Source organism: Perca flavescens, chromosome 7, assembly GCF_004354835.1.
Source record: "Perca flavescens isolate YP-PL-M2 chromosome 7, PFLA_1.0, whole genome shotgun sequence".
In the NCBI taxonomy this organism is placed as follows: domain Eukaryota; kingdom Metazoa; phylum Chordata; class Actinopteri; order Perciformes; family Percidae; genus Perca; species Perca flavescens.
In genome coordinates, this window is record NC_041337.1 from 5,341,227 (window position 1) to 5,367,108 (window position 25,882).

The 25,882-nt window shown below is 42.3% G+C and overlaps 1 protein-coding gene across 1 annotated transcript in view; it reads left to right on the forward strand.

The window, feature by feature from the left end:
• The window catches only part of xkr7b (XK, Kell blood group complex subunit-related family, member 7b), a 99,512-nt gene extending 80,176 nt beyond the window's left edge, over positions 1-19,336 (forward strand). Inside the window, exons 2-5 of the mRNA XM_028583883.1 lie at positions 10,107-10,306; positions 16,896-17,115; positions 18,529-18,902; positions 18,954-19,336. Coding sequence (XP_028439684.1) covers positions 10,107-10,306; positions 16,896-17,115; positions 18,529-18,902; positions 18,954-19,336 — 1,177 coding nt within the window. The remainder of the gene's footprint in view (positions 1-10,106; positions 10,307-16,895; positions 17,116-18,528; positions 18,903-18,953) is intronic.
• The last annotated feature ends 6,546 nt before the right edge of the window (positions 19,337-25,882 follow it).

A 25,882-nucleotide genomic window follows, 5' to 3' on the forward strand; every position in this document is an offset into this window, starting at 1 on the left:
CCAGGGATCGAACCACCAACCTCCCGATTGGTAGACGACCGCTCTACCACCCGAGCCACAGCCAAAGATACAACCTTTTGATAGATCAAGGGCATTGACTGGAAAACCTAGTACTTGTTTGTTTTTTCTGATGGTGGGGGAAACCAGTAGCCTCGTGAGACCGTCCTGATCTGGCGAGCTCCAGTTTTCCATTCGCAGATCAGTCTGGCATCTTGAGATAGAGAAAATTTGGAGCCTTTCACCAAACGACCGGGCCAATCAGCGTTGGTTTTGAGGTGGGTTTAGGTGCGACGCAACGAGAAGAGACTTGTCAGTCTAAACAATAGGTGATCATAAACCAACATAGGTGGTGATGGACAGATGGTTTATACAATCAGCTAACCAGGATTTACGCCCCTTCCCAAAAGTTCCCAGATGGATATGCTGAGCAAATGCGAAGCAATCCATCCATCCAGTCAGGTTAGGGCGCGCCCGCCTCCATGTTTTCAGTGAGTGTTTCCAAAATCTGGTTTGGTCGTATAGTTCACTATATAATACACACCACGTAAGATAAAGGTACTTCATTGTCACATACACATATATGTAGCGAAATTCATTCTAATTCTCTGCATTTAACCCATCCCTCAAGGGGGCAGTGGGCAGCCATTTCCAACGCCCGGGGACCAACTCCAGATCTGATCAAGGGCATTGATTAGTACATGTTTTTTTTTATGGTGGGGGAAACCGGAGCACCCGGAAGACAACCCACGCAAACATGGGTTGAACATACAAACTCCACACAGAAAGGCCTGGGACAACCTTCTTGCTGTGAGGCCACAGTGCTAACCATTGGGACACCGTGCTGATCATAAAGAACATAGGGAGTAGTGAATGAGGGAATCGTTTCGACCACAGCTTCTGTTTTTATTCCCTCCCCCTCCGTCATGGCCGCAGCGTTATGACGTCATGTAACCCTACGGAGATGTCATTCGTCTTGTTCGCAGCAGATCAAATGACTCGTTAGGGAATAAAAGAGTGAATTAACAGTTATTACAGCCTCCTGGTGGCAACTATCCCCTTCTATTTCCATCATAGTTATTATTAGTTTGGTTTGTTTCCTCCAGGTAAAAACGGATCATTAATTACTCCTGACTCTAAAATCAGTTTCCTGACCTTCTGTTTACCGCCTCTCGCTGTGTACGCCTGCTGATCAATTTCAAGTCAATGAGCCGGAATGATGAGAAATCTGCCGCCTGTGAATTGATGCCTTAGCAGTGACGATAATTATTATTATAATGACGGTAATTATGAAACGGAAGCGCACGCTTAGTCGTCATTCAAATGTAAGTCTGTTAACAGCAACGACAAATACCTTCTGGCCTCTTTTTAGGTTGTTTTGACTTTCAAAAAAGATCATCTAAATGAATGAATCTGAAAGCTTTTCACGGCCCCCTGGGGGGGGTCACCGGACAGCAGAGTCCCTGCTCTAGTGAATCATTGTCGTCATGGTGAAAGGAAACCGTGTTTACCGTTGGTAGCAAACAAGCAGCGCTCCCCTCGGGTGACAGCCCAGGCTGTTCTCAGGAACCATTCATACATATAGCTACAAAAAGTAAAGCACTGTAATCATATCATCGTATGCATTCCACGTATTTATTGAAGCATGCAGCGCATTGCCTGCTGCTGTATAACAGTTGGCCTGTGCTAACTGGCTGTGGTCTGCATAGGGAGCAGGCCAGGGCGGATTGGTGAGTCATAAAGAACAGGTCTTTCAAGCAGGGGGCACGGATTTTAATGCCCTGAAAGAAGTTAAGGTTAAAAAACACAAGACTTTCACCCAGAAAACGGGTGTTCATTCCCCCGGAGTACTATTTAAGGGGATCGGTGTTTTAATCCAAACAACAAATTTCCTTCTACTCTGAGCTAGTCATTTGCTGCCTAAACTTAACCGGCGCCGCTGCATGACGCTCACTTCTGTCATCTGACATCTAAATGTGACCGACGTGACCAGCCGACGGTAGCGGTAGTTTCGTAGGATATCATACGAATTATTGTGCATATATTTTCGTACGATGTCAATCCGTTCGTGAGAATCTGTTGGGTCAGTCGCACGGTTTGCACTACAGTGTCCCGTGGCCGTGGCCGTGTCCCCAGGAAGTTGTGGCTAGTCCACACAGCATTTATTTCAATTTATGTTTTAATCGTGTTGAGGTTTGGACTGTCGGTTGGATAAAACCACCATTGTGAAGGTGTCACTTTGGGCTCTGGGTAGTCTCGCATTGCCAGACCCTCCCCAAGTTCCTTTCCTTCCTATTCAGAGGCGCCATTGCTCCGTCCGGCGCTTAGAGCCGCCCAAGATGATTGTGATTGGTTTAAAGAAATAGCAATAAACCAGAGCACGTTTTTTTCTACCATCCCAGATGCTGTGTGGACTAGCCAGACCCTCCTACGCAGCGCTATGGAGGAAGATCTGGCAATGCGAGACTATCCAGAGCCCAAAGTGACACCTTCACAATGTTTGTTTTGTCCAACCGACAGTCCAAACCTCAACATGATTAAAAAATCTATTGAAATTAAATACAAGGAAAAGCAGCAAATTTTGTGAATTTTTAGCCGTGAAATATGTATGTATTCAACAAACGATTATCAAAGTAGTTGGCAATTCATTTTCGGTCAATCGATGAACGGCTGTACTTGTTACATGTTCAGATGTAAAAGTTGGCCAAAATCTTATTTCCCAAAGTAACTTAAAGCTGAAGATTAATGTAGGGAAGTTACATAAAAGTATAATACTTTCCTCTGAATGGTCGATTAGAAGTAGAAAGTGAATGAAGAGACCGGTAAAGTACAAGTATAGCTTAAATTTGTACAGTTCTTGAGTAAATGTACACAGTTAACTCTCCAGATCTTCAGATGTTCTGAAATAACGCTGCAAATAGTTTCATTTTAGGGACACAATGATCCCACAGCTTGCTCGATTAGACTGCGCTGATGGCGAAAGCGCTGCTATACTTCCGGGGATTTCAGTCAAATTACAAATCTCTGACTCTGTCTCCTTTTTCGCTGCTGATCGCTGCGTTTCCACTGTTGACCTGTAATAGTCATTAAAAGAGGATTAAAATGCAGTGTGTGTAACAGTTTAATTTCTTCTGTGTGTGACTCTCTCTCTCCTCGGGTTAATTCTTGGCACACCATCACACTTGGCAGCAATTCTCTGCACACACACACACACACACACACACACACACACTTCAGCTCTTTTCACAAACGTTCAGGGTCTCAACGGTCCAACTGTGGCCTTGTAGATAGTAGACTTTGGGCCGGAGAGGAGGATAAAGTAAGAATACAGCGGAGGAGTAAAGAGGAGTAACGGAGGAAAGAGTAGAGAGTGGAGAGGAGAGGATTCATATAGATTTTATAGATTGGAGGCTCGAGGCAGAGAGAACGCCTGAGGGAAGAGGAAAATAAATTGGACGGAGAGAAAGAGAGAGACAATAGCTGCATGAAATTGGATTGAGAGAGAAACAAAATGAGAGATAACAAGCAAAGGAAAGGAGGCAGAAAAACAGACAGATGAAGATAAATTGAGAGAGAGAAAAAATAAAACACTGAAAGAAAGATAGAGGATGAAAGATACTCAACCACTGAGACTGATGACAAGTGAGGGAAAAAAGAGAAAACAGATAAATAGCCAGAGGCAGGTGGGTGTAGAGGCGGGGGGTAAATCATGTTTTCAGAACTACAATTCTTTAGTAAATCATGATTTCAGAACTACAATTCAGTTTCTTTAGCCTGTCACTTTAACTACAGACTTACCAATGAAGAAGACATGAACATCATCAATGAATCAGAACTCATGATGTTTGAAATACCTTAATTGCAATAATTCATTAAAGAGGTGATAGAATGCAAAACCGAGTTTACCTTGTCATAGTTGAATAACGACAGTTCGGTGGGTAAAATGGACAGAGAACCTCAAAGTCCCATTGACTTGCATTCCTATGCAAATCAACAAATCCTTATTTGGCTCTGGTCTGTACCTTTGCCACGCCCAAAAATGTACATACAGCCCAGCGTAGATCTCAGACACTAGTTTAGCTGCTCTGTGTACTTCCACGGGAATTACAAAGAAGAAAGTTTGGAAGTCTTTTTAAGGATATTGAAATTGAACCATGGTCATAAATGCAGTGTTCCGGGCTGTACAGGGAATGCTGACACTTTTCACATTTCATCGCGAGCTTGAGCTCCGTCAGGTCAGCGGTAGTTGGTGGTCTAGTTAGCCCAGAAAAGGTGACTGTGCGCTGGGTACAGAGCCCCGCGAGCTGCCGGTCGTGGTGCAAGTAAATGCTAAATGACAAAACGTACCACTCTGACGTAGTCCTTTCCAATCTACGGGCGACTGGTTGCTCCTCTACATCAGATTCTTCCTCTGATTCAGGCTCAAACATATACGATTTAACACCTAATGTCTCCAGCTTCGCTCATCGTAAACCAACCAATCAGCGCGCAGCTAATCTAAATATTCATGAGCATACCATAAAAGGGAGAAAATCTCTCGTTTCATTCTAGGGCTAATTCACAGGGTTGCATTAGGGCGCATAGAACAGCACCCGGGCCATTTTCAGACCTTAAGGAACAGTGTGAAATAGCCTATATAATAATTCTTTTGCAGGTGTTTGGTGCTAAAGTGTTGGACAAATGAAAAATTTGAGGTGAAAATGGCGCAAGATGAAACATTAAAGCATTGTAATTCCCCCACTGAGCCACCAACACTGCTGTCCCAAACCCTGCTAAAAGAAACAGCAGAAAGGAGAAGATCAATAAAGAGATCAGATATAAAAGAGATAAAAGAGTGAAATGCAAAAAAAAACAGACAAATAGAGAGTAACAGAGGTGGAGATGGAGGGAGAGAGACCGAGAGACTAAAGGATTGAATGGAAGAGTGCCAGCAGTGCTTGGACAGCAAATTATTTGCAGAGCTACAGATTTCCAGCAGGCTGCCTCGTTGGCCTTCCTGCCTGTCTGCCTGTCTGTCTGTGTGTGTGTGTGTGTGTGTGTGTGTGTGTGTGTGTGTGTGTGTGTGTGTGTGAGACATATCGTAGGTGTGTCTGTATTTACATGTGTAGAAATGCCGTGTGCATCTAACACACACACGTATCCATGCAAGTCTATATTTTGAACAGCATCATATGGGCTGGCGTGTCTGCGTGTGTGCGTGCGTGCGTGCGTGCGTGCGTGCGTGCGTGCGTGCGTGTGTGCGTGCGTGCGTGCACATACACGTCTGGGTTATTTTTACCTCTCTATTTAAAATCTGCTTGGGGATGCAGAAGCGCAGGAAGTGAGTGTCGTCTCACTTTTCCTCAAGCGAGCTCCATTTCTCCTCCACATCTCGTCCGTCCTGCTGCACTACTACGACTGTCTGCCATCCGCTTCTCTCCCATGATGCATCACTCCTTCCTCCCATACCCAAAATCCATCTAAGATGTGACCCCCTCGTCACAGATTATTACCTCAGTGATTTCTAGAATCCTGAAGATGTGAAAGTACCCACTTTTTGAGTTTTAAAAAACATAATTTTCTAGCATAAAACTTTAATCGTCAGTGTTGCAAATCTCTATCTTATTCTAAAACACGTGCAGGAACCCGCAACGATTACATTTTGTAAACTTTAAGAAATATGCTCACTCCACTGGCAGATTTTTAAGAACTGTAATGTATCAAGTTAAAAGCTCAAAAAAAATCTGGTCTCTGCAGTGACCCCACAGGTTTGTCTCGGGGACCCTTCATAAGGGGCCAACAGATACAGTTCTGTTTTAAGCAGCACCACTCACTATAAACTGAACACACAAATAAAATAAGGATTTCCACTTATGTACATAAACGATGCTGTATTTTGCTGTCAGCATTTATCATTGCATGCACAACGGCAATATACAGTACACTCTGTGTTAACTTTCCACGTCAGTTTTCCAAAAAGTTATTTTCTGTTTTTCCATCACACTCCAGCCCTGCTCCCGGCTGACAGTCTCTTTAATGCAGACCTCGTGCTGCACCAGCAGGTGAAAATCAAACCTCCGGCAAACAGAAGCGTTTCAGATCTCTGAACAGCTCGGCACCCTCCTCCCCTCACGTCAATATGTCTCGGCTAGTCTCCAGCGTGCGTCAGCTGACCCGCTGCAACCTGGCGACCAATACCGCCACTGACACGGAGAAACAGCTGAAACAAAAGCACATTCTCAGTTGAACAGTGACAGGTGAGGGTAAACACTCGGAGGTGTCTATCTCCCAGGAGAACAGCGTGCTGAGGGGTTCACATTTTTCTCCTGGAAGATGTCATTTAGGTTTTTTTATACTGTTATACCTTTGTACTGTGATTGTGTTTAAATGGAGACTGCTGCTCTTAAATGTGGAAGCAAAACTGAGTTATTTTAGCATTATTGACTGCCTTCATTGTTAGGGTTGGGTACCGAAACCTGGTTCCACTATGGAACTGGTTCCTACGCAACCGGTAGGAATCGGAACAGACTAGAACGCAAATTTCGGTTCCTCATTTCGGTTCCACCTAATGTGTCGACTGAAATATTTTCCCTCTATCGCTCCGAAACGGACATAAATATATCACACTTTCTTGGTAGTCTACCCATAGCTAGCTTCCGTAAATGTAGGCTACTTTTAAAATGCCATATGTTCCTTCTGGGAAAGTACTTTCAAACGTTAATATATTGTTAAATGTAAAGGTCCCATGACATGGTGCTCTTTGGATGCTTTTATATAGCAGAGATGGGGACTAGAGTCTGAGACTTGGACTTGAGCCGCACTTAAGTCGCACAAACAGCTGACTTCAGACTTGACTCGGACTCGACCTAAAAGAATTCAGACTTGACTTGCAACTCGTCCCAAAAGGCTTCAGACTCGGGTTTCGAGACTCGTCAACAACATGTTTTCATGCAATTAATGCTTTTTAAATCTCAATGTATTCATGTATTTCTTTTTTCTTTTATTGACGCATATAAGTTGGGAAAACGTATGATGAGCTGTATGTCAATGGCTGTATGTCCCCTCACATAAAAAAAAATGCAGTGACGATGGCAACACCAAGTCCTCCCGGAGTTAGTCATTAGTTTTGCTTTCAATAACTTTGTAAATAGTGGCAGTAAGCGAACAGTTACATGCAGTGTGGCACCGGATCAACAACGTCGAACTTCATCAGACATCTCCAAACGCACCCAAATAGGTCAGTCACTCACACAGTAATGTGAAAGAGACATTACATTTAGCATATATAGTCACAAGTAACAAGCTAACCATCACAAAGTGTTATGCTAATGCTGGGGACAGGCATATTGTATCTGATTAGTTAGTAGTTGCTGAGGCTCAGACGTCCATGGCGCACAGGAGGCGGGACGCACGGATCCATCTCCAGGAACAAACGCTGTGTGTCGGGTGGGCAAACTCATGTGATGCGTATTGATCCCTTGGATGGTTTGTAGACTATTAAGTGAACAAGGTGTACCAGGTCCACCAAACACTGGGCCGTCTTGACTTTCTTAATTCTGCACATATTTCTGTTACTGTAGTCCTATTTACTATTTAACTATTTAATCCATGCGTGGCGCAGCGGATTCGTGTGCACCGTCACCTGCCGTGGAGACGCCGGCCTCACTAACCTCTCCTCCTCTTAGTCCGGTCTCCCTCGCGCTGGACTCAGTTTCACTGAGCCTACTAACACTTAGAAAATAAATAAATTGCATTACATCAGTCAGTTCAAACTGCTCATTGTGCGTAATTTGGACCGAGACTGAGATGCATGTTGTTCTGTAACTGGTGTGGCGCTGCCACTATTCTCTTGATTTCCACTTCGACATTTTTTGGAGTGAAAGAGACGTTACATTTAGCATATATCGCCACAGGTAACAAGCTAACCACTGCAACGTGTTGTGCTAATGCTGGGAACAGGCATATTGTATCTTTAGTTATATCCATGTGATGTGACAGAATTAGGTTTATATTTATACTAATAATAAGGGTTAGAGGGATGTGTTAAGTAGACCCCATGAAGTTATCCTACAACTGATTTGTATACTGTACTGTATGGATGGTAGCTACAGGACATGCTTTGAATTCATAAGTTTTAACAATACAGTGTTAACCACAGATCAGATGGCCAGAGACTTGAGACTTGACTTGGACTAGTGGCAAAAGACTTGAGACTTGACTTGAACTTGCCCCTCAAAGACTTGATACTTGACTTGGACTCGAGTTCAAAGACTTGGACTTCCAAAAAATGACTTGTGAACATCTCTGTTATATAGACCTCAGTGGTCCCCTAACACTGTATCTGAAGTCTCTTTTATATAGACCTTAGTGGTCCCCTAATACTGTATCTGAAGTCTCTTTTATATAGACCTTAGTGGTCCCCTAATACTGTATCTGAAGTCTCTTTTTTATATAGGCCTTAGTGGTCCCCTAATACTGTATCTGAAGTCTCTTTTATATAGACCTTAGTGGTCCCCTAATACTGTATCTGAAGTCTCTTTTATATAGACCTTAGTGGTCCCCTAATACTGTATCTGAAGTCTATTTCCTGAAATTCAGCCTTGGTGCAGAATTACAGCCACTAGAGCCAGACCCACAATGAGCTTTCCTTAGGATGTGCCATTTCTGTGTCTGTAGCTATTGAGGAGGAGAGAGGGGGGCAAGGTGGAGAGTGGGGTGGCCTTGACCGACTGCCACTTTGCTCGTTTGAAAGCCATGATGTCTCTCTCTCTCATGGGTGCGCCAAATTCTCTGGGCGGGCAAATCAGAGAAAAGGGAGGTAACCTTGCTCCTTATGACCTCATAAGGAGAAGATTCCTGATTGGCCCATCTGTGCTTTCATTTTCTCAAAGACAGAGCAGGATCCCCAGGACTCAGTTTACACCTCTCACCATTTCTAGCCATTTCTGGTAGCGAGTTTCGAGAGACAGGGTGTCGAGTTGCACCCTCCTTCGTTTGCATGAAGTGGAGGTCCATGCTACTTTAATACAAATCAGGGGCCTCACTGCGAATCTCTGCCTCTCGAAACTCCCGAAATTCCCGAAAATCTTTTCAACAGAGTGTTGTCAATCTAAAAGGAAGACAGATTGAGCAGCTGCGTAGTTTATAGCCTAAATGTTTTCAGAAACACATTTTCGTAAAGTAAGAGAAAGTTTCCAAAGGAGCCGCCATGTTGGTCCGGTTAGCAATCGGGAAGCAGACAAGCCCAACGATTAAAGCATTCGTCCAATCAGGTGCAGCCATCGCGGTTGTAAGATGGTGTAGCCTGTTTTCTTTGCCTGTCAGTGGTCATTGAAGAATAAGATGTATAACTTCTAGCAAGCCCATCAAACGTCCAATGCTGGGAAGCGGTGCAATTACTGCCTCCCCCCTCCCCAACCCCCCCAAAAAAAACACCCCAGTGTGAACGGAAAGCCTCACTGACTGATATCCTGTTTTACACGTTTGAATGTGAGTGATGACTTATAGTATAGTGTGCACACTTGATGTAATTTTTAAAGGAGAGTAAGATGTGCATTTGCCAAATGAGAAAAAACAATGTTAAACATCCTAGAACATTTAATGTTAACGCTAGAAAATCTTTCTTCTTTTCTTTCACACACCGTTTGTTGTTTCATCTGCGTATGTGAGATCACTGCTGTGGATTATCCAGAGTAATCAGGACAGCGTTGGTTTATAGACACCATGCAGGACATCATCATTCAAGAGTACGAAACCGAATCATGTTCACCTCCATTGTATTTGGGCGTTGGCCAAGCCCCACAGAGGTTACGCAGTATCTGGCTGTTTATCATGTTGTCTTGAAACCTGCGATGATTGATCACTTCATTGCTTTCTGAAGATACATGTGTGGTTGCCAACGGCTTTTCAGTTTGGTCGCCTGCTGCAGATTGTCATCATTTTGAGATATGTACTGTATAATATCATGTTGTGCCTGAAGAAGATACGATTGGTTGAAATAGCGCACAGCAACAGGAAATATAAATAATAAACACTGTGGGAGCAAGAACAAATGGCAATTTTAATAAAAAAGAAAATTGATTAAACAACAGATATAAATATTCTAAATTGCTGTGCCTCTCAACCTACAGGTACATCCACGCCCTCTACCTGGGCGCCCAGAGCCGTTTGCATAGCAACAGGCCCCGTCGCCACTTCCACTGGCGGCTGATGTTTGAGAGCGCTGACATCACCATGCTGCGCCTCCTGGAGGCCTTCCTGAAGTCGGCCCCGCAGCTCGTCCTCCAGCTGAGCATCATGATTCACGGAAACACCGTCCTCCCTCTGCAGGGTGAGTGAGATCAACCTCCGCATTCAACCCTTTTCTAAAGTTTGATTGACAGGTTGCCTTTGATTAATATGATAAAATTGTAGTCCACCAAGTTATATGCAAAACATTTGGGACACAGCAATATCGCTATCATGACTCAGCAAGACTGAGCAAGAAGGGTTGTAAACAAGCCAGATCATTTACCACAGTAAACTTTGAGTACAAAGTTTTTTATTACTGATTGAAACAATGCAATGAAGACAGAAATCTATGAAAATAATAACCACGTTTTATTTGGAATTATCATTTGGACTTGGAAATGATGTTTAATTTCATTGGATTTTATCAATCGTCACAAAGGCTACTGCAGAGAGAGAGAGTAAGGTTTAAATAAGTGTGTGTGTGTGTGTGTGTGTGTGTGTGTGTCTATGTGTGTGTGTTGAGGGCAGATATCAATAGGAGAATCTATGCTTTATTCATGCACCTCTTACAAGAAGCAGATTGGCCTTTGATGAATAAAACAAAACTCTCTCTTGCACACATATACACACACACACACACACACTCACTCTCAGACTCCGATACACACACACATTGCACACTCTCAGCATTCACACACACCTGGCGACACAGAGGTGAAGTCAGACGTTTGAAAAAACACACAGTCGTGGGACACACATGTAGCCTAAGAACACACGTGACCACCAAAAAAAATGACAAACGGAGTGATGTACATTCCCAAATTTGCAAGTTAGTCCACACTCAAATTCTATGACGGGACACAGGACAGTGAAAGACGTGCCTGGCTCTCAGTTTCTCTGCTGGAAAGACAAGATTAAGAACTCGATTGCATCTTGGGACGCGGCCTGCGACGTGTGGGGCATGTGTGACGGGGCATGTGTGACGGGGAAAGCCAGCGCACAGTCGTAGCCCTGCTGCTAGAGTTAATCGTGGTAAAGTCAACATCACCCTGAAGGTCTGAATATCTTGTGTTGTGTTTGATGCCAGAGACAAGAAAGTCATCTCTAATTCATGTCCAACGGCATCTACCTGCCGGCCTCCGTTACCTAGCCAGTCTTAATTAGTTTATCTTTTGGTCAGCATCAGCTCAGTGCGTGGCGACTGGTCTAGGGAACCCAAGGGTGGCTGGTTCAAGTCCCGCACATGTGTTTGTGCATGGTGTTTGGAAGAAGTAAAGGAGCAGACAAAATGTCCTCTCTTTCTCTCTCAAAGTCTAAAGTCCTCATAAAGATGCAAATATCAGAACACACACACACACACACACACATACTTTGTCTATTTTGGGTAACCTACCATCTGCTAATAGGCATTCATGTTTTTAAATGTGGCCACTTATGTAGTCCAGACTCTGCCGCTCACATTGGTTCTGATAGAGCTTATTGATTCATCCATCAGCCAACCAATCAAACTGATCAGCTGTCAGTGCTGCCAATTAATCATTCGAGTCATCTGTTAAGTACAACTCCCCGAACATTCGCAAATGTATTGGATTTCCTGGGCTTTCCAAAACAAAAAAAACGGCCTCTGTCTCTTTCTACCCATAATCCCCTTTGTTTTGGGTTCATTTCTTCTGCAGCTGCTTTGGTCTTTTTTCCTTAAGCTGCATTCCAGGAAATGCCATTTCATTGGTCTGACTTATAAACTCCAATATCAACCCGAGGTGGTTGTTCCTTAGGTCACGGCTGTGGTCAGCTTGGGTTCATCTCGCATTCAATTTTGTTTTTATAAAAGGACAAAATGTATCAAGTAAAGGATGTTGGCATGAAAGACATTCAGAAAAACCTCTCCTGCAGCTAAAATGCACTGTAAAACATGCAACCAAGGAAAAGACACTTCTCAAAACACACTTCACCGATTTAGCATTAAGCTTTGTAGCAGTAGAAACACGGTGGTATTTTCGAATGACCGTGCTTCCCTCCCTCATGTCCTCCTGAGACGAGAGATCTCTGTATTGTGGCTCTGAAAAACGAATCTTCCGGTGACATAAAACGACGATTTTTGCGTCATCGGAAGATTTTTTTGCCCAGAGGCCATGGACTACAGCCAGTAGTAGGAGCTACTTTCGCATGTTTTCAACCCGCCCGCAAGGGGTTGGACTGTCGTCTTTCTCCGAGGAATTCCGAAGCGAAACGAGCGTTAGCCATCTTGAATCTTCTCAGCAGAAAACTTTTATGACAAGCATTCAAACTACCGCACATGTATACATGAGTGCTTGTAACGTGCGCGCCATCTACGGCGGCCCGCGCACGGTGGCGCGCTCAAGTTTACCTGACGCTTAACTGTGGCAAATATTTTCAAATATTCGTTACCCCACCTTCATCCCCAAAGAGGGGATATTGTCCATGTGCAGTGATAGATAAATGTAGGTTGACGCTGAATGAGTATTCTTGTGTTTCTTGTTATATGGGTATCGCTAGTCTTTTGTAGAAGCAAACCAGTGTAGGGTTGGTGCTATGGTAACACTTGGGCTTAACATATTTGGTACCCCCAAAAATCCCATGTGGCTCCAGCCTAGCCCCTCCATTTGAAATGGTCTAGAACCGCCACTGAGGGAATTCCACAACTGAAGAACTCAAGTTTGTATCACTCAAACTCACTTTGTATCTTTTGTGTTTTGTTGGCACAAACATTGTTGTTATTTTTTCTTGTAATCAATATTCATGCCGAAGACCATGAGATGGCGTTCAAGGTGTTTCAACTACAACAGACACAAAACTGGATTAGAATAAAAACACAGCAATCAGCATATCAACTGAGTACAATGTGAATGTAATGAAGCACAAAGTCTTGCATTATCTTGAAGCCATTTGATACAATTGAGATTGATAGTTGATTTAAGAGGAAAATGAAAAGAAAATGACAAGTTTTCTGATTTTATAAAAGGATGAAAAGGGTTGTACCATGCTGCAGAGGGATTGCAATTGTAATTGTAATTTATTTATTTGAACAGGGACAGTGCACAAAAAAACCCAAAGTATTACAGATACATAGTCATGCAAATCTACAGACTTTATTTTCCCCCTATCCCACCCATCTAGAGCTTAAACTAGACCCCTCCCCTCCCCTCCCCCTCCATAAACACACAGTCATTTTCACATCAATTCACTGGTGGGAGCAAGTCTGCTTTAACAACCAATGCTTTGCTAAACGTGTGAATGAGTGCAAGTTTGTGCATGAAATTAGCTTTGTAGGAAGAGAATTCCACTGATTTATAGCCACAATGGAGAATGATGTCCTCCCAAATCTAGTTACCTGTGTTGTTTTCATCAGAGCATACTGAAGCAGACTGTCCCTTTAACAGTGACCGTATGGACCTAAAAACTGCAACTCTGAGTCATCTACAAAGCAGAAAGGTTTTTCTAACAGCAGTAATATTACTGTAGTTTTGTAAACATCTAACTCAAACAGCAGTACATTTTTTACATGAGAGGAATGTGCAAGTTGGTCACATCGATGCCATTAAAATGTTCGGTGCAGTTCTCTCTCTGCTCAAATTTTAATGCCCTCTCAGTGTGATTCATGGGTAATTTGAGACAAGACTGCATGATTAACACACATGAATGTTTAATGTGTTCAAACTACGCTCTGGGCGGCTCGCTGTGCACCTCACAGTTACATAGTTTGACTTCAGAAGAAACTGATTCTGGTCCACATGAATGAGCTATTGGGAAAAACAATTAAAGGTGCTACATAATGGCATTTTAGTAATTCAGTCATTTTGAGACATGACACCATCTATTGTCTGCACTGGAGGATCACATAAGTAATGGTCCCATTGTGTGATTTTCACTAGCAATTGATTCATTTGTTGTGGTCCAGGAAAAATACATCTTAACAAATATCTGCCAAATTTGGTACTGGCCATTACATTTGATGTAAAATTATTCTTTATGTTTTTAGTGGTCCTTGTAAACAGTACTCAGTGGGACGTACAGTTTAGAAATGAACTTGTCAGTGCTCTTTGATAGTCAACATGTGTTATGGCATCACTGTTTCTGAACTACCTTAAACAATTGACAAAAAAACAACAGAAGTCAAGGGCGACTTACTTGCTTTCTTTTTAAAGCTTTCTACCAAATGTTTGTTGCGAGGTACGGTTAAAAGCTCCGGGAAAAGCCTGTAAGTGAAGTTAAGATTATTTCTCATACTACTTTTTCCTTTCATGCTCTACCTTAAAAATACATTCCACTGCAATTAGGTATTACCTAATCGGTGAATTGGTACATATACAGTACTTCAGTACTTAATCTTTTGTTATTTATTTTATTTCAGAGACCACATACACATTCAACACAAGACCACAAACTCATCAAAAATTACAATTCAACATACAATAGACAGGGGGGATGAGAGGAGGGGGGCAGCTGCGGAACCATTAGTAAATTAATTTACAGTGGTGCTCATAAGTTTACATACCCATGCTAAAGTTGACTAAAAAGAGGAATAAAAAAAAGCATCTTTTGGAAATTGATCTTAATGCCTTAATTAAAAAATAAGGAAAAATCTGACCTTTTAAGGACACCATTTTTTTTGTGAATGAATAATGTATTGTAAATAAATAAATGTTCTTCCTTAAAATACAGGGGGCATAAGTATACACACCCCTATGCTAAATTCCCATAGAGGCAGGCAGATTTTTGTTTTTAAAGGCCAGTTATTTCATGGATCCAGGATACTATGCATCCTGATAAAGTTCCCTTGGCCTTTGGAATTAAAATAGCCCTTCCACATCATCACTTACCCTTCACCATACCTAGAGATTGGCATGGGGTACTTTCCATAAGATCATCTCTCAATGCAAATCAAACTAGCTATTAGGCTAACTGAAATAAAACCATGCCAATCTCTAGGTATGGTGAAGGGTATGTGATGATGTGGGGATATTTTAATTCCCCTGTATTTTAAGGAAGAACATTTATTTATTTACAATAAAAAAATATGTCCTTAAAAGGTCGGATTTTTCCTCATTTTTTTAATTAAGGCATTAAGATCAATTTCCAAAAGATGATTTTTTTATTCCTCTTTTTAGTCAACTTTAGCATGGGTATGTAAACTTATTAGCACCACTGTATACAAGTACAGCCTTATAGAGATCCAGGGTCCTTCTCCTCGGGCAAATTCATAGAGGGCTAATACAGCCCCTTCCATTGACAGCAAGTCTAGAAAGTCTTTTAACCAATTGTCTGTGTAAAAGCAATTGGGTTTATGAGTTTTCCAGTTCATCATAATAGTTTGCTTTACAGACAAAAAGGCCAAAGTGATAATGCGTTGTGTGGGCGTGTTGACTGTATATTATCTACCTTACTGCCTAGAAGGCAGATAAGTGGGCAGAGTGGTATTTTTACATTAAGAATGGAAGACAATCAAGATATAACTTCTTTCCAAAAAACCTCTTCACTGCGAGGGCACTGTCACATGAGGTGTATCAGTGTCCCTGTCTCACTGAAACCATGCCAACATAGATGTGAGAGGGAGTTGTCCATTTTGTTAAGTCTGCTTGGGGTTACATACGCTCTGTGTAGTACTTTAATTTGAAGAATTTTGCATCTTACACATTTAGATAAAGCTGTTGTGTTTCTAGTAACCATCTCCCACTTTACATTAGTCAGAGATATGCCCAAGGCCCTCTCCCATTGATGTTTGATGGAGGATAAGCTGTCAAAGGATGCAGTGGACAATAACGTACATAGCTTTGAATACATATATTGTAGATATATCAGTACATTCTTTACTGATATATCTGCAAAACGTTGGAGGGGTAGATTATAATTGTGTCTTACAATATCACTGTTGTGAGTTGAGAGCCCATCAATCGATTCCACGTTGGAGATACTTGTGCAAATCAAAGTTCAAGTTGATTTGACTGTAATAGAGTCAACAGTGACAGTGACTTTTTGAAGGGCTCTGGTTCCGGAAGTGACTTTCCCCTTTCAATGTCTCCATTGACGTTTCATTAAATGCTTATATGAAGAGTTGTGGGCCTGGAACCAAGCCAACCAGCTACAAGATGAACGGTGACTGCGAAACATTTGATGCCACGCATAAGAACATTTTGAAAACAGCAAAACAGGCAAAGGTATAAGACTGCGTACAGAGACTAGACTTCAGTGGTAGCAGCTCACTAGCCGTCTGCGGGTTCGGTAAACATTTCTATGGTAACAGCGAGCTCCAGCGACCAGAGACGTCGCTGGAGTGCTTAGGATTGTGGGTGGTGTAGTACTTCTCCATACAATTGTGAATAAAACGTTTGTTTTATGTTTTTCTTAAAATAAGGTTGATTTCATACAGACTTGTGGCTTCTACAGGGGCAGAAACCTTTTCTTTCACAATCTCAGCTCAGGATGTTTTAAACATTATGGCTAATAATCAAAATCCTTATGAAGAAAATGAACGGGATGTTAACTTTCAGAACCACACTGTTGAGCTCTTTATTGGTGTTTAATGTCAGTTTGTTATAGTAGACTTTACTGTAGCCACTCATCTCCCTTTCTTTCATTTTCATCACCCAAATGTGTTACTATTTGTGCCTCTTCCTTCCCCTTCCTCTTATATTTTCTCTCTGACTCTCTCTCTTCCTCCGTCCCTCCAGGTCTCTCGGCCTCGGCCTCCCTGGTCTCTCTTGCCTGGATGATCGCCTCCTACCAGAAGGTTCTCCGGGACTCCCGCGACGACAAGCTGCCCATGTCCTACAAGGCCGTGATCACCCAGATGCTGTGGCACTTCTTCACCATCGGGGCGCGGACCGTGGCCTTCGCCCTCTTCGCCTCCGTCTTCCAGCTCTACTTCGGCATATTCATCGTCAGCCACTGGTGCGCCACGTCGCCTGCTGCAAAGAGGCTGGCTCCACAATCACAAGCTTAGCAGTTGAAAATTAGATTTTTTAATAATAGTTTTCAGCCCGTTCTTATTCCCAAGTTGTCTATTACTGCTGCTTGGTCAGGTGGTTCTCACAACAACAATCCCCCTTCAGTGTCTGTGTGGAACGCACCAGGCAGAGCAGCAGCGCTGTAAGATGAAGTAGTTTTAAGAGAGACAACTGTAGAGAGTAGTATGAAAGACCCTAACTAACCCTGCACGTTGAAAAATAACGGAAAATCGTTCCTGACCCACATTGTCAAAAAGTGCAAGTCCCGACCAAGCACATCTTAATATGACGCCAAAGGGCTAGAGTAGACGCTAAAGGAGACTTCATGAGTAACAAACACCAAAGGCCCCTGACCTAGCACAGCTTTTTGACATGCTGGGAGTGAGAACGTGTTATAGTTTTAAACAATACGGTTAGTAAATCCGATCCTTTAGAAAGTCATACAACCATGTATTTACTGAAATACATTGTTGTTGACAGTACTATGCAGAAAAACAGCTTTCCTAAAGTAAATTGTAAGTAAACACTGTACATATATCCTCTTTCAGCATGAACCCGTTCTCGATCATTAGCTGTATTAAATCACGTGTGGTTAAAAAAAAAAACAGCTTTCTCTGCACTTCCACCACTTCCACCAAGGAGGGACACTTTTAATTCTGATTATTTATAGATTGATGACATTTGTGCAGAAAGGACGTGGTCTCTGAGATTCAATATCGATGTCTTAACTTGTCATAATTTGACTTTGGGTCATTTTTGCATCCGTTTGTCGTGTTTTAAAATGTTTTAAGTGAAATATCCCTTTATAGCCAGATCCTTGATTTAAAGTTATAGTGCGTAGTCTCTGTCTCCCCCATGAGGAATTCTAAGTAATGACAACAAAACTGTCGGCGCATCCACGTGATACAAGCTATCCGTGACTGCGCACACACTCACGTAAAATTTGCAAACAAACTCCCTCACACTGTCTGACTTTGGCAACATATTGGTACTAGAACTTGATCAGGAAAAATGCATGTTTTGTGTGCATGCATTTGCCTGATGAATAAATATTGGACACTGCAACAATTTTATTCAGGCCACAGAGCAATATTCCAAAAAAGTATTTACACCTATAAAATACATGAGTAGTATGGATAGTTACTGGGGTGCAAATAGAATACATTGATATTTGTATCAGACAGGGTATTAATAGAACACATTGCTGTGTGCAGCGGGGTACAAATAGCATTCATGGAAATATTGTCCAGGTTGAAAAAAAAAAGTTACCTTATGAGTCACCACATTCTTCATAAGTCATCATAAAATTCACAGGAGGCATAGTATTGTTACTAACTAACTTTGTATTGTCTTTCAGGTGTGTCATGACGTTCTGGATCATCCAAGGTGAGACCGACTTCTGCATGTCCAAGTGGGAGGAGATCATCTACAACATGGTGGTGGGCATCATCTACATCTTCTGCTGGTTCAATGTCAAGGAGGGCCCCAGCCGCTTCCGCATGACCGTCTACTACTCCGTGACACTGGCCGAGAACGTGGCGCTGACCGCCGCCTGGTACACCTACCGCGGCCCGCCCACCTCCGACTCCTACGCCGTAGTGGTGGTGTGCCTGGTGGCCTGCAGCTTTGCCCTGGGAACCTTCTTCATGCTGGTGTACTACTGCTGGCTGCACCCTGACGGGCCGGTTCTGGGCTCACAGTGGGGAGGCTGTGTGGATGAGGGTGTGGTGGGTGCGGGAGGGGTAGCGGGAGTGATTGACGCTTGCCTCACTCCATCCCAAGGGTCCCAAACGGACATGGTCATTACCAGCCCTCCGAGGACTCTCCCCAGGACTAAAGACACGGGGGAGCCGGTTCCCGGGGAGCGAGACAAGGACAGAGACAGGGACAGTTGCCTGCCCGTCTTCCAGGTTCGTCCCTCTCCTTCATCCTCACCTGCATTCCTTCACAGGACCTCGTCGTCATCCCGCGCACAGGAGGGCCCAGTGATCCGGATAGACCTGCCGAGGAAGAGATACCCAGCCTGGGATGCGCACTTTATCGATCGCCGCCTCCGCAAGACCATTCTGCTTCTGGAGACCACGTCAGCCGTCAGCCCCAGGATACAGTACAGGAGTAGCATGATGGGCAGCAAAGAGGTATTAGAATATGAAACAACTGTCTAAGCCAAAGAGGGCTTTTAAATTTAAAGGTGCAGTCTGGAACCAAGGCTCAGCCTGAGATCAGTTCTCATCCCAGGACTACCTACGCCAGGAGAAACATGGAAAGGAGACACCGAGTGTCAGCCAACTCTAAAAAAAACGAGGTTGTCAAAACTTGATTGTAAAATGTGAAGCGCAATCTGGGACCAAAGCTCTCCCCTTAGGGCACAGTCCAGGAGTACGTAGCATGAATGAGCCGTGGGAAGTTAATGGAGTAACACTGAACTGGGATAATCTTCGTCTTTTCTAAAAAGCTTGGAGCTGAGAAATGTAATTTCTCATCCTGGGACCAAGGAGTGTTAGATTTAGTTTCGTCCTGCATGGTCAGAACAGGAAGTTTGAGATAATTGAGAAACAGTCTGCTGCATGAACTTGAGCCTTGGACCCCGGAGACTCAACAAAGACTTGCAAGGGAACTTTTAAAGACTGGAGTTTGCACGGGACATGCAATCTTTTGGTTTGGTAGCAAATTAAACACTGTAGAGAATGGAGACTATCTAATAAATATTGCATAAGGGATTTTCTTTTGAGGGCAAAAAATAACTTGATGCCTCAGTTAAAACTGAGTTAAATTTGGCTGAAAAAATGATGTCTGGTTTATGTTGGTTTTTAAATCTAGGTTACATACATGGGCGATTCTAGGATCAGACCTTTAGGGGGGCTCAGCCCCTAATGAGAATGTGACACGGATACAGTGCCTTGCAAAAGTGTTATCCCCCCACCTACCAACCCCCTAGCCTGGGAAAACCCTGACGAACTTCCGGCAAATTTGAGATTTGCTCTGAAAGTCAGTCTGGCCAAGAGCCCATTCAAGTCCATTTCCAATTTTTCCAAATGGAGGCACCAATCACAATCGTTGAGGCAGGCTTTACACGATGGCCATAGCGCAGCGACGGCGAGCAGCTTTTTGTTTACATTCAACATGACGGCCACCGAAGCGCAGCAACCCGTTGATGCCGCTGTCACTGCTACGTCACCCGTAGTCTGATTGGTTTTAGGTCCAACCAATTGCGCCCAGAGGCATTTGAGCGGGGTCTGTTGGTGACGTCCCTTTGGAAATGGGCTGTGAATGAAACTTGCCCAGACCCACTCTCAGTTACAGCTGAGAAGGGTCTGGTGTCATCCAGGCTAAGAACCACCTCCAATTGGCCAAAACTATGTTTCTGTTAACCATTTCCTTAACTGGGTTACAGGTGGATAGCATTGGCTACAGTGACACAGGATATTAAACCAGTTTCAAGCTCTTTGAAACTGTACTTGTTTGTCCTCTGTCAAACAGACTTACAGACAAGTTTGAAAACTCTATCTAGAAGCACAAACATGAGCCCCCCTAAAAAGGGTCTAAAATCGCCCATGGTTACATATAAAAAGGTTAATATGATGTTTCAACAGCACTTAAATTAATACATTTCAGTGAAGGACAATGAAAAAATGTCTATAAGGTAGACAACTCAATTTTAACCACATTTAACCCAATTTTAATTAAGACATCTAGATTTTATTTTTACCTCCAAATCATCAATTTGCTGCTAATTAAGTATTTTTCATAATGTAAGAAATGCAATGATGCAGCGTACACATACAGTAAATATGAGGTAATTTGTTTTAGCAATGAGACAGTGATGATAACAGTGGAAAAGGTACTTATAATGCTTCCAGAAGATTGCATGTCCCTCACAAACTTTGGTAACTGTAAGCATTCTGTCCATGGCGTCTAAAGAGAAATATAATCTCATACATTGGGCTCCAGTCTCATGACAACACAAGGACGCGCCAAATGTAGACTCACAAGTCCAGATGGTTTCTGAAATGTAAGCCTGACATACAAGTGACAACAGTCACCCATCCATATGTGATACAAAAACAGCCATAGCTAAAGTCCCACTTTTTACATTCCACCTGAAAACGGACTTGTTTGGAAAAATCAATCAGGACTGGATGTAAGGGTGTAAGGGGGACGACTTCTGCAATGGCTATCACCATATGGCATCTGTAAGTCACCACAAACAGGCCTGTGATGTACAGCTGAATAAATGCAGATGTCCGATATAAGCTATTATAATAAGCTGTAGTTAGTTGATGAATGACTTTTGGATGAAAAAGCTTCATTTACTCATATGAGTCTACATGTCATCCACCTGTCTTGGAATACATAAAATAATAGGGGTTCACTATGCTGTGAAAACATTTTGCAGTGTTTTTTGAGGGTTTGTGGAGAGAACAGTAGCTAAAGAGAAATCTCTCTTCATCCTGTCAACAGACCTTAAAGAAAGTTTGTTGGAATGTGAAAACACTAGAATGCATCCAGAAAGTGGTAAATAGAAGTAACAATATATGTGCAAAGAAAACTGATAACAAAACTCAAAGATGCAAAATATCAGGATGTTTTTGCAGGCTAGCGACTTAGCAAAAGCTACTGTTTCTTGACACAGATAGGAGGTTGACAGGGGTTTGGACTTTTTGAAAGGTGGCGTTGTTTACAAACCATGAACAGGCCTTTGATTCAAATTAGATATTGGCAGTTTCAGGTTTAGACTGAGTGCCATCATCAGTCGACTGACAGAAAAAATGAAATGGTCTTTGCCTCTTGAAAGCTGCTGTTGTGATGACGTTAAGCAAGGACCTACAACTTGAACAAAGTCTGCAGAGTTGAACTAACTTCAGAGGTCCAAGTTTAAACGCAGCAGCTCCCAGGTGTGAATGTGTAACTATCAATTAGAGAGCAGCTGGATGGATGCTGAGAAAGTCGCGCATGGTCAGCAACAGTACGTGAAGGAAGAACAGTTTAAAAAAAAAAAAACACTAGCATCAAAGCTAACTTCTGTCCTCTCTCATACGTCAGTCTATCTTTGAAGTTCTTCTAAAATACATTTATTTTCGTTAAGAGCCTTTAGGGTTAGTCCGTGCATTTAAGGTGACTTGTGATTTGTTATGAAGTGGGAGTTCTTTAAGTCCATCCCAGAAACATTTAAACCAATGTTGTGATTGTTTTAGATAAAGGCAGCAGACAGTATAAGAATTTTTAGCATTGCACTTAAACACATTTAATTCCCTATGTGACCCTGATTCATCTCAAAAAAGCATGTTCATCAAACGCATTTGAAGATGCATTTGAGATACTGTGCAGTGATAAAGACTCCCAGGTTACGATACAGTTTAATTGTTTGTTTTACCAAACCAAGAATTTTACATTGCAACCCAATTGGCATTTAGAAGATGCCAATGTTCAGGGGGTCACCAATTCATGGTTGACTGACACGAGCACAAAAACCAAAATATTATTGAACAGTAAAACTCATATTAAACTGCTATGAATTAGTTTCAAAGATATTTAGATTCTAGTTTTTATCAAGCAAGACAAGCAGCAGCTTTGGGTGACTAAAAATGACATTTCAACTTTCATTTTGGCACCTCCCTTGCCCTTTTTTAAGCGGGTGCAGTTGTATTAACATCAACATTTTACGTCAAAATGTTAATAGTGTAAAAAAGAATATCTACTTAACAACAAGTTTTCATCCAGAGAAAGCTGTTCAACATGTATGAACCTGTTCACCATCCACACTCACAAACATTAAGAAGAAAACATTTACTGTAGATTGGAGCAATCTACTGTTTACTTTTTTGGGTAGAAAAATTCAAACAGTTCTCTCCTGCTGCCACCTGGGTCCAACAAAAATGTGTTTGTTGTTGCATTATCCTGTGCGGGTGCAATTATCTCCTCTATGCTGGTGATGCATGTGTATATTCTGAAGTGTTGAATGGACTTCTGGGAAGCATTTCCAACCTTGTGTTCTTTATGTCGATGGGTAGAGCAAGTCACTAAGAGTGCTTATATATTGGCTTTTTAACAATGTTTCCACGCAGATAAGTGGCTGAGATGCAAGCAGCATTGTGTCTACCTGGAGGAATAAAAAGTGTATCCACTACGGGGCAGATCACGGCATAATCTGACACCAGAATATTGTCTTTGAAAACGTCTAAGTTAAATGGCAACAATCAAGGAAGCTACTCAATGGTTAATGTTATTTGAAATTGTCTTCAAAACCTTCCGACATTGTTGCTATCATTTGTTAAGAGGGTGTCAGGCAACACCCTGTTAATGTTTCTAGTTGTGTCTTGCAGATGAGTTGCATTTTTTTCTGATGGTGTGAACAATAACACTCTGTAGGCTCACTGGGTCATGCTGTCCTCATTCACTGTTCGTACTAGGGACGATCCTTTTTTTCTAAGTAATTTTGGTGCCTAATCTTACTCATCATAAAACATCACAGTCACTTACCAGTTCAATAGAATGCTCTTATTTCATAAGATGTAGTAGGAAAAGTTGCACATACGTTTTCGTAGCATATCATACGAAACGATGTATGAGAATGTGTTGACTGGGTACCCGGCCTGGCCATCATGCACATGCATATTCATTGTTAAAAGCAAGTATATAAGCACTCTGACCTTCATAGGGTTTGTGGTTGTATTCCCAATGAAGAAACACAAGAAACACTTATATGGACACAAAAGTGTCCATATAAGCGCTCTTTGGACGTATGTGTGTCTCCTCTGCAGAGAAACTCTTGTGTCAATTTACTCGGGTAGGTCGAAATGGGAAGCTCAAAAATCAGGAATACAAATTGAAAAAAGGAATATTGGTAATAACTTGGTAATAACAGTTGTATTAGCCTGACGGTGTTTTGTCCTACCTGAACTTCTGGATGTCGGTACAGTGGTGTCAGTCACTGCGATGTTAATGGTGCTGAAAACAACAACTCTAAGTCAACAATGGTTATGTCATGTCAAACATGATATGTACAGATAATGCATATGTCAAGCACCCAATTGTGGGCCAAGGGCGAAGCTTTTTCGGGCAATGAATCAGTCCTTTGTCATTGAGGTAAAATAACAGTTTAAAGTGGTGCGCTGGTTATATATCGACATGAACAAAAAAGTGAAAAAGTAAGTGAGTTTAAAAACTCAAATCATCTTTTATTAATTGATGCAAGTATTTATGTTTATTTATTTTTGTATTTGTTTTATATCTATTTATCTATTGTTTACTCACTCGGTGGCCATGTCTTTGGTATGACTCTTATATTAAGATGTAAAAACTGAAAATAGATTTTTTTTTTAATCATTCTATATATCTGTATATACCAGAGTGGCGCTATACTAGGACGTGTATGTATGAGTATGTGTGCTTTGGTTTGTATGTGTATATTGTATGTACAGTATGTATGTAAGGGTTAACTTTTGATAATGCTGCTTAAACATCCTCTGAGTGAACGAGCAGAAAAATAAAAACAGTGGTGAAAATATCTATGACGCTGTTTAAAAAAAGAGCTCAACAAGCTGTGCTGATAACTGTAGATGGAACCAATACTGTAGTAAACATGGCTGAACAGCCGGCCAAATACACTGCTGTGTCTGGGTTTTCTATTACGCCATTAGAGCTAGAAAGTAACTATTTACTAACGTATAACGACGTACAACGTCGGGCAGAAATCTAGTATCTCCATATTTTGTCATTTTAACTTTTTTTAATTGGTCACCCTTTATGTCTGTCTGTGGGTTTTACAAATATTTAACATTTCATCTGACTTCAGCCATATTCGCATGGGACTAGTGTTACCACGGGACCCTATGTGATTTAGAAGTGACCCCCCCATGTCTTTGTTCCGTACAGCACATTTGCAGGGCATAAGAAAAGTCTGTATTTTACTCAAAATTATCCCCTAGATAAGTTGGCAAGGCTTATTTATAATTGCCAAGGCAGCCAATACGACCCTGAATCACAAAAGCCCTATTCACACAGGATTAGTATCATCTGGGGACCTTGTGTGAGTTAAAAATTCCCGCCCCCCACACGTCTTAGTTTTGTGTGGCGCATTCACATGGGATAAGCCAAGCCTGCTTTTTTTTTTTACTGACTTATGTGTACCCAGAGGCGCGCAGAGGACTGCCATAGGCCGCCGCAATGCACTTGGGTCGGGGGTTCCGTATCTTTTTGGGCCAGGCCCGGTAGAGGTTATCATACCCTATCCCCACCGCGGCGGCTCCCACACAGCATCACCGTCAGCCCTCGGACGAAGCCACGGGGAGTGCGAAGACTTGGGGACGGAGGTCTCCGAGCCGTCTCCTGTGAGACAGCAGTCCAGACTAGGTTGGTCATGAAAGGCGGTGTCCGCAGCCCCCCACGATCCCATATCCGTCTTCACCAGAATGATAAAAACCTTAAAAAGGATATACGACCCTGCCAAATCACAGACATGTTGATTCACACGGGACTTATATTATCACACAACCTCAGTGTTTTTGGCGAAATATGGTGGGTAATTTGCTGTGGAATCTTTAAACATAAATGAAGTCTTAAACACAACAGGGACTGACTTCCAGTCTTCATAAGTTAGATATGTGAAAGCACACGTATAACCCACCGCGTCGTAGCAGATAAATGCTCCTCAATCCTGATTTGCAACACTGGACACAAAAGAAAGAACATCGGCCGGCGAAAGGAAGGTT